The sequence below is a fragment of the Salminus brasiliensis genome, chromosome 5 (genome assembly GCF_030463535.1).
Source record: "Salminus brasiliensis chromosome 5, fSalBra1.hap2, whole genome shotgun sequence".
NCBI lineage: Eukaryota > Metazoa > Chordata > Actinopteri > Characiformes > Bryconidae > Salminus > Salminus brasiliensis.
The window spans coordinates 44,130,229-44,139,792 of NC_132882.1; the positions used below are offsets into that span (position 1 = coordinate 44,130,229).

At 41.7% G+C, this 9,564-nt stretch overlaps 1 protein-coding gene across 1 annotated transcript; it reads left to right on the forward strand.

Moving 5' to 3' along the window:
• The first annotated feature begins 986 nt into the window (after positions 1 to 986).
• On the forward strand, positions 987 to 9,564 carry cxcr3.2 (chemokine (C-X-C motif) receptor 3, tandem duplicate 2). Its single transcript, XM_072679052.1, has 3 exons — positions 987 to 1,063; positions 3,426 to 3,506; positions 5,686 to 9,564. The coding sequence occupies exons 2-3, from the start codon at positions 3,486 to 3,488 to the stop codon at positions 6,781 to 6,783; spliced, it is 1,119 nt and encodes a 372-aa protein (XP_072535153.1). The 5' UTR covers positions 987 to 1,063; positions 3,426 to 3,485; the 3' UTR covers positions 6,784 to 9,564.

Genomic DNA, 9,564 nt, shown 5'->3' on the forward strand with positions numbered 1-9,564 from the left:
ATAATTAATTGGTCGCTTTAATGAAAAATGAAGCTCTAGAACGGCAGCAGGAAAAGGGCTCTTCATTAACAGAGGCAACTAGATGAGGAAGGCAACAGTGCCACCATGTGCTGAAGAGGCTCACTACAGGACAGAGGTCAGACCTGCTGACCGGGCTAAACAGCAGCTTTAATGGAAGAGTGTTCGCCTCGGGTGGCCGTACATTAAAGAGGACACTGGGGACACGCCGGGGGTCGCAGTGGTTAGGATGTCGTGGCTGGGAGGCCTCAAGTAGGCCTTAGGTGTAGGACCATGGCCATGTGTGTAGAGGGGTATAATGGAGTTAAAAATATCTCTCAAATCATGCAGCTATATTAATGAATTCATTCATGTGTAAATATTTTCTGGACGTTCCTGGTTTAATTATTAGTCAAAATGAATTATTAACCAATTAACTCTATAAAATAATAAGACATTACTTTGATGTGTTCCAGACAATTTGACATGTAGTTACTGTTGATTTTTGAATAGAATTTATTGGGGAAAGGAGTTTGGTCTTGTTGGTGATTCTTTAGTGAAACCGCTGCCCGTTTTTCATATGACTGTAATATCATGAATGTGCATTACGTGGTTAATTAGCTAGCCTGGACAGCCTGGACTAAACATTCCTGTAAACAAATTACGGGAACATTTTTGGTCCTGAAATTTTTCGTTTTTCCGTACTTTGGTAAAGTCATGGAAAGTGCTTGAATTTGAACTTGGTTAAAGTGCCCGGACCCCGGGTTGAATTAATCAGGTGTGTACGAGGTTAGTGGCACATATGTGAATGTCCGACGTTTCCATACCATTTTGAAGGTGAGTTTGAAGGTGAAAGGGAGGCACTTGCGGCTCAGACGTGAACACTCTCGTCAATTCGACGGGGATGAAAATGCTGAGTGAATTTCCACTTTCTGAAACAGCGTGAGGCCTGTCCAGGAAGCACTACCATCACTTCATTTCCTGAAGCCCTTAACAGCTTATCTGTCCACCATCTCAGTGAAGGCTAAGACCTGGCTGTGAGGAGAGGCAGGATAAAAATCAGCAGGTAATGAACTCAGATTTATGACTTTTTATAGATTTATAGACTTTTTCTGGACATGCTTTACTTTCCATGCTTGCAGATGTAGGAAGCTGTTGGCTGGTTGGTCTGTGTTTGTGGAAATGTTGGAAAGTTTAACACTAAATTAAAGTGCTTAACTGGGCTGTGCATAAACTGAAAGTTTTTAAGTTTTTTTCTTAATTCCTCTTTTTTCTCTTGTTTTTATGTAACTCATGTTTTTTTATGCTAAATTAACCATTTTACTCATGTTTTCGTGCTAATTTAAGCATTTCCCTCATGTTTTTATGCTAAATTAACCATTTTACTCATGTTTTCGTGCTAATTTAAGCATTTCCCTCATGTTTTTATGCTAAATTAACCATTTTACTTTACATACAATTAAGCAATTTACTCATGTGTTTCTGCCAAAATTAAGTATTTTACTCATGTTTTTTGCTGAATTAAGCATTTTACTCATGTTTGTTTTGCTAAAATGAAGCAATTTACTGTTTTTGCTAAATTAATTTTTTTCTTCATGGTTTCTTGATAAATTAAGCATGTTTTATGCTAAATGAAGCATTTTACTTATGGTTTTTGCTAAAAATTAAACATTTTACTCATGTTTTTATGCTAAATTAAGCATTTTATTCACGTCTTTATGCTAAATTAAGCATTTTGCTCATGTGTTTTTGCTAAAATTAAGCATTTTACTCATGTTTTTATGCTAAATGAAGCATTTTTTTCACGTTTTTATGCTAAATTAAGCATTTTGCTCATGTGTTTTTGCTAAAATTAAGCATTTTACTCATGTTTTTATGCTAAATTAAGCATTTTACTCATGTTTTTATGCTAAATTAAGCATTTTACTTATGGTTTTTGCTAAAAATAAAGCATTTGATTCACGTTTTTATGCTAAATTAAGCATGTTTTTTGCTTAATAAGGCATTTTATTCATGTCTTTATGCTAAATGAAGCATTTTACTCTCCTCTAAATAATAAAACAAAATGAAAAAAAAACATATATCAAGGTGATAACTCCTAACAATAAGTAATCTGAACACTGGTGTGGTCAGTATACACGCTTCACTTTGGGTCCGTTCTATGCACTGCCTATTTTTCAGTGTATACCACCCAACAAACAAACAGTCTACCTATCTGCAGAGCTGTATAACGAGCTGACCCTTTTAGCACTTCAGTGTGTAAACAGCGTGTGGTCAAACAGCCACAGCAGAAGCACAACTTCAGTTGTGAAAGTCATCAAAACCAAACCCTCAGCCTCCTTCAGCTCTTTCATTTCCTTTAGTCTGGGCCTGTTTCCATACAGCTCGTCTCCACAAAGCAGGCGAGGGTGCCCTAATGCCCTCATTTCTGGTCACTCGTCTCCGTTCCACTCGAGCTCGCCTCTCTCATAGGCAGCCTGTACCTGCACCAGCGCCGCCCCTTTAGGTGACTTCACTTACTGTCCCCATCCAATTGGACCCATTCAGCTGGTAGAACCTCCATAGCAGAGCACTGAGCTGTGGGGTTCTCTAGAATGATGGAGCTCCAGTCAGATGCTTTGGGGCAAGTTCAGACATCTAGCACGCCTAGCGTAAAGGCTCTTCCCACATCTTAGCTTAGCGACACCTTGAAAAGCATTTTCGTCCCAAACCTTTACACACCTGCTTAGTGACCCCTATTGGACACTTAAGCAACCTCCCAGAGGGTCACATGACCACGTTCACAGGCTCCCGAAATCCAATAATTATCACCTGGTGATGTTCGTACTGATCTACGCTTCGGAACCGACCGACTTGGACTGCGATTCGACCAGTAGAGCTTCAGACGCTCTAGCGACCAGCTAGGGCCCCCAACTGTGGCAGCTTGTCCACAACCCCGTCATCAACAGCCTGGTGCTCTAACTGCTGAGCCACCACAGCCTGTTGAGTTCTGAAGCTCTTAGCGTTGGGAGCCCTGCTAGTGCGGGTGGGCGGGCGGCCTGGTGGGTTAACCTACAGGCCCAAATTAGGGGGGGGGGGCATAAAAAATCATCAGTGACCTACGACCTCTTTAGCTTTTCCATGTAATTTGCCAGCTTCCCCCAAAAAACTCTCAGCTCGTCCACAAACATCCCCGTCTTGTTTTCTGTTGTTTTGCTTGATTATTTATTTATTTATTTATTTATTTATTTTTTGCTTTTGCCGTACATCTCTTTTTAACCCCCCACCGAACATGTGCAATCAGATTTCCCTGCAAACATCTTAAACCACTTCCCTGCGTCTGTGGTCCTCACTTCTCCTTTCTCTCTCTATCTCTCACTATCTCCTCTCTCTCTCTCTCTCTCTCTCTCTCTCTCTCTTCCTCTTCCTCTGTCCACCTCTTTAAAAAGCTGACCGGACAGAGGAGCAGAGTGAGAGAGAAGGGGGAATTCTGTGAACTCCTGAAAGCCATGGCGACCACTGAGGACTACGTGAGTGTGCATCCGTTCATTTGAGCTGACTGATATTTACACAGGGGGGGACAGCTTTATTTGGGTGGTCCACCTTAGAGGCCTTGCCTTACAGTGTTGCAGTGTTCTCTTTCCAGAACCCGACCCTTAACCTCAATCCTAACGCTAAGGGAAATCCCAGGGGCCTAATCCATAATCCCAGGGGCCCTAATGAGCTAACGACCAGGACATCTGTGTTTGTGTTGAATATGCCAGGGCCTCAGCTGGACACACAGCTGTAAGGACACTGTGTTGTTTTCAGCACATCAGTGCAGGTTCAGTTCCTCTTGTCCTTGTGTGATCACGTGAATCAGGGCTGGGATAATAAGGCAAGAAAAAAATATATTGTATATAATACATGGTAAATATAATTTATAATATAATACAATATTTAATAAATTAATTACTTTACTTAAATGTTTTACTCGCTACATGAACGCTAAAAATAATAAATAAATAAATAACAAGTATGTTATTATATATAATAAATATATTTAAATGTATATATATAATATAATACAATACATATTTATATTATATTTATATATTTATATTATATATAATTATTATTTTTTTTACTTAAATGTTTTACTCGTTACATGAACTCTAACATAATAAATACATAAATAAATAACACAACTATATTAGTATATATAATAAATATATTAAAATGTATATATAATATAATACAATATATGATAAATTAATTCTTTTACTTAAATGTTTTACTCACTACATGAACGCTAAAAATAATAAATAAATAAATAAATAATATGTTATTATATATAATAAATATATTAAAATGTATAGATAATATAATACAATACATGATAAATTAATATGTTTTTACTTAAATGTTTTACTCTACATGAACGCTAAAAATAATAAATAAATAAATAACAAGTATGTTATTATATATAATAAATATATTTAAATGTATATATAACCATAATACAATATATGATAAATTAATTTTTTATACTTAAATGTTTTACTCGCTACATGAACTCTAAAATTATAATAAACAACTAAATAACATATTATATCTAATAAATATATACAATTATTATAATATTGTATATAATAAATTAAATATACATAATAAACTTTACAGGAGAAGGAAAAAATGGAAGTCAGTGTAAAAAGATTTTAAAGCATTTCTATTGGTCCGTTCATCCCTAAACAAATTTACCAATATAAAGGACATCTGCCATGGAGATTTTGGAGGATTTTGGAAGATTTTCAATGCATGACAGCATCGATTTTCCATGTTTACATAGAGCAGTTCCCACTTGCGCCAGAGGGGGCGACAAAGCCTTAAATGCGAGAGTTCCTCCAGAGGAAAACTGAACGTTGAAAAAAGACAAATTATTTTACTATCTGATTAATTAATTTCTGATCATTAGCGATCATTATTATAAGTGATTCCAGCCCTAGCTAATTTACGAAAAAAATAAAACGGTAGCCACTGGATAGTAGCCAAACTAGCCACTGGATGGTAACCTGCAAACACTGGGCTTCTTCAAGGCGGTCACTTTAATGACCTCTTTCCTGAGCCATGGTCCTTATCCTAACCCCACCATTAACCCCACGTCCAGAACCGGAACCTAATGCTCACACCTCAGAGGATCAGCTTGGGTTCACCACCACATCATTTCAAGTGAGATGATTAATAAGTTAATTAATTAAGTTATTTATTAACGCCCAAAGTCTCCCCCTAGTCCTAGAGAGCGTCATTGGATAGCCAATCCTTCTCCACCTCATCACTTAGCGCTATGCTAGCCTGTGAAGGTGTCTGAAGCTAGTTGCAATAATTGCAGCTAACAAGCTAGCATTATAGCTAATCAAGCTGAAGCTTTAGTGCGTTTAGTGGTTTTAACCGACTTTAAACTGTAACATCAGATAGTTTAGCTAGATTAGCAACTGCGCTAGTTAGCATACTTGCTATGAGTGCTAGCCAACCATTTCACAGCTTTTTTTTTTGTTGTTAAGGGCGGTGTTTTGTTTTGTTTGTTTGTCCAAGTAAACTAAGGGGAGGTTAGAGTCGAGTCACGAGTCAGCCAACACGTAACTTGACCATTTAGAGGACACCTAGTTAGAGCTGTACGATGGGTCAACTGAGATCAGGGACATGACGGGGCCTTTTCTTTTTTTGTCCTAGGCATTCACTTCCAGTTACGACTATCCGGCCTTCACGGACGACTATGGCGATGGCGGCTCTGCCCCCTGCCTGATGGGCGAGACTTGGCGTTTCACTCGCCTCTTTGCTCCTGCTGCCTACATTGTGGTCTTCTTGTTGGCCTTGATGGGCAACGTGCTGGTGCTGTGCGTGGTCCGCCGCTACAGGCGCTCCCGACTCTCCCCCTGCTCGTTCTCCCTCACCGACACGTTCCTGCTGCACCTGGCCATCTCTGACCTTCTGCTTGCACTGATCCTGCCCTTCTTCGCTGTCCAGTGGATCCACGAGTGGGTGTTTGGCGTTGGACTCTGCAAGGTGGTGGGGGCGCTGTTTTCCCTGAACATTTACTGCGGGGTGCTCTTCCTAGCCTGCATCAGCTTCGACCGCTACCTAGCCATTGTCCATGCCGTCCATTCCGGCTGGAGGCGCAACACCTGCCTGGCCCAGCTGGCCTGCGCGGTCATTTGGGTCTGCTGCTTGGGCTTGTCCGTGGTGGACATCCAGTTCCGGACCGTGGTGCGTCTGCCAGGGGGCGGTCCACTGGTGTGCCTTGTGGAGTTTTCCACCGAAAACTCCGGGAAGTGGCAGCTCGCCATGCAGCTTCTAAACCTGACCTTGGGCTTTGGGCTCCCCCTGCTGGTCATGCTCTACTGCTACATCCGTATCTTCCGGGCGCTCTGCAGCACCAGCTCACGCCGGCAAAAGAGGCGATCCCTCAGGCTCATCGTCTCCCTTGTGACCATCTTCCTGGTCTGCTGGGCGCCCTACAACGCTCTGAAGATGACGGACAGTCTGCTGATGTTGGAATGGCTTACTCCCAGCTGCAGCTTGAACAAGGTGCTGGACATTGGCATCTTGGTCACAGAGAGCTTAGGGCTGTCCCACTGCGCCCTGAACCCGTTGCTCTACGGCCTCGTAGGCGTCAAGTTCCGCCGCGAGCTGGTCCAGATGTTCAAGGTGGGGCTGGGGCGTATCGGCCTGGCCAGGCAGTTGCACAGTCAAGGGTCGGCCCGCAGGACAACGGGCTCCTTCAGCTCCATGGACAGCGAGAACACCTCCTACTTCTCAGTTATGGCCTAAAAGAGAGAAAAGGGTCTAAAACCGGACAAATTGGGATATGTAAAACTTTGTCTACGCCTCCCCCCAGCTGCGATTGGTCTGGACCATCACGTTGGTTGTTTTGAGACCTCCCCCTGACTGCAGTTGCTCGTAATCAATGTACTCGCCCGCTGCTTACTCGTGCTCTGTTTCTAAGTTCATATTTCCCCTTGACTGTGATTGGTCGTAGCGACTGTTTTGAGACCTCCCCCTGATACTGATTGGTCCTTATCATCGTATCCCCCTGCTGGTCATGTTTTGGTGCTACATCCACATGTTACCCTGACTGTGATTGATCATATTGACCACGTCAATTGCTTTGAGACCTTCCCCTGGCCCTAATTGGTCCTAATCATCGTATCCCCCTGCTGGTCATGCTCTGGTGCTACATCCACATTTCCGCCTAATTGTGATTGGTCATAGTGACTATGTAAATTGCATTTGAGACCTCCCCCTGATGTGCTTCATATGTCATTACTGCCAGATCAACTGTATATAAAGAGGCTAGGCTTTTGAGTGTTAACAGATTGTTTATCTGTAAAAATTTTAAGGAAGCCGCATCAAAGCTAACGTTTTGCTTCGCAGATCGGCTGTAAAATGAATGTCTGTATATTATAAAAGCAGCTTAATGAAGAAGTGATGGGTTTTACTGTAAGTCACATGATAATATGGTGGTTGTATTTTTCCACCCATTTCTGCTCTGGTGAAGTTCTGGTGAAAAACATTTTTTTACTATGCTAGTTAATCACCCTGAGACGTGCTGAGGGTTCTGTGGCGTTCAAGAGGAACTGAAACCGCTCCCTGGCCAAGCAGGCCTCCTTCGTCTCCCTTCTTCTTTTAAAGTCGTCAGACATCGCAAGAAGCAGCTTACTCATCAGTTTATTCAAGTGCTCTTCCGCATCTCTGTCTGAAGATAGATGTTTTCTCATCCAAACCAAAAAATGGAGGAACAAGAAGCCAGTAGACATAAACAAGGCCAGGTTTGAGGGGGATGTACAAGAAACATCACCCTTGAAACCCCCCACGTCCCTTTCGATTACTGCTGAAAATATCTATTTTAAGTTTGATATCATTTATTATGTCTTTTTGATTTAATTGTCTTCACAACTGTATTTATTCTAATGGAAAACCCACCTGGTATTATGACATCAGAAACAGTGAGCTGGTATTGTGACATCACAAACAGAAGTACTAATCTGGTATTGTGACATCACAAACAGAAACAGTGAGCTGGTATTGTGACTTCACAAACAGAAGTACTAATCTGGAATTGTGACATCACAAACAGAAACAGTGAGCTGGGATTGTGACATCACAAACAGAAACAGTGAGCTGGTATTGTGACATCACAAACAGAAGTACTAAGCTGGTATTGTGACATCACAAACAGATGTACTAATCTGGAATTGTGACATCACAAACAGAAACAGTGAGCTGGGATTGTGACATCACAAACAGAAACAGTGAGCTGGTATTGTGACATCACAAACAGAAGTACTAAGCTGGTATTGTGACATCACAAACAAAAACAGAAGTACTAAGCTGGTATTGTGACATCACAAACAGAAACAGTGAGCTGGTATTGTGACATCACAAACAGAAGTACTAATCTGGAATTGTGACATCACAAACAGAAACAGTGAGCTGGGATTGTGACATCACAAACAGAAACAGTGAGCTGGTATTGTGACATCACAAACAGAAGTACTAAGCTGGTATTGTGACATCACAAACAAAAACAGAAGTACTAAGCTGGTATTGTGACATCACAAACAGAAACAGTGAGCTGGTATTGTGACATCACAAACAGAAGTACTAATCTGGAATTGTGACATCACAAACAGAAACAGTGAGCTGGGATTGTGACATCACAAACAGAAACAGTGAGCTGGTATTGTGACATCACAAACAGAAGTACTAAGCTGGTATTGTGACATCACAAACAGAAGTACTAAGCTGGTATTGTGACATCACAAACAGAACCAGTCAGCTGGTATTGTGACATCACAAACAGAACTACTAAGCTGGTATTGTGTCATCACAAACAAAAACAGTGAGCTGGTATTGTGACATCATAAATAGAAGTACTAAGCTGGTATTATGACATCACAAACAAACAATGAGCTGGTATTGTGACATCACAAACATAAACAAATTCACACTGAAACGCACAGAGGGTGCTTTATCCCAGACTCCTGTTTAGAATGAGGCACGGCCAATCAGAACAGAGCTTGTTTACATAGGATCGCTGGTTTAAATCCCAGGTCATGCCTTTTGCCATCCGCAGCTGGAGTCAGAGAGGGCATCATCAGCCTGGCTCTCTCAGGGGTGAGTCGATGGCACTTCCTCCCCACGTCACTCCCAGTGTGACTCTGGTCGGCACGGGCGTCTGTTAGCTGTTGTATTGGAGCTGGGGATCCGGCGCTGTCCTCTGAGCGTGCTAGGCTACCTAGCGATGCTGCATCAGCGGTATTGGCAAACCCACAGTGATATTAATGGAATTCAGATTTGACAGTAATGGAAGACGGGGGCACTTGGGGGCTTTACCGGTGAATTTGGTTACTGTACATGTGCATACCCTTATCTAACCAGACTTACTGAAGGGTGAACGAGTTCACTGGGTGGTCTGCAGCTTCTGCTGACCCACCCAGAGGCCAGTTTCGGTGCCTTATCAAAGACCAAGTGTGTTGATAATGCAGCTGTAGCGCAAAACAAACAACTTCTCTTCTGTTATATTTTTGTAATAAAAGTCTTTTTGTTGGA

Coding starts and splice junctions, on each gene's coding strand:
- cxcr3.2 (XM_072679052.1), top strand. CDS start 3,486: ATGGCGACCACTGAGGACTAC. Junction 3,507..5,685: donor TGGCGACCACTGAGGACTAC/GTGAGTGTGCAT, acceptor TTTTTGTCCTAG/GCATTCACTTCCAGTTACGA.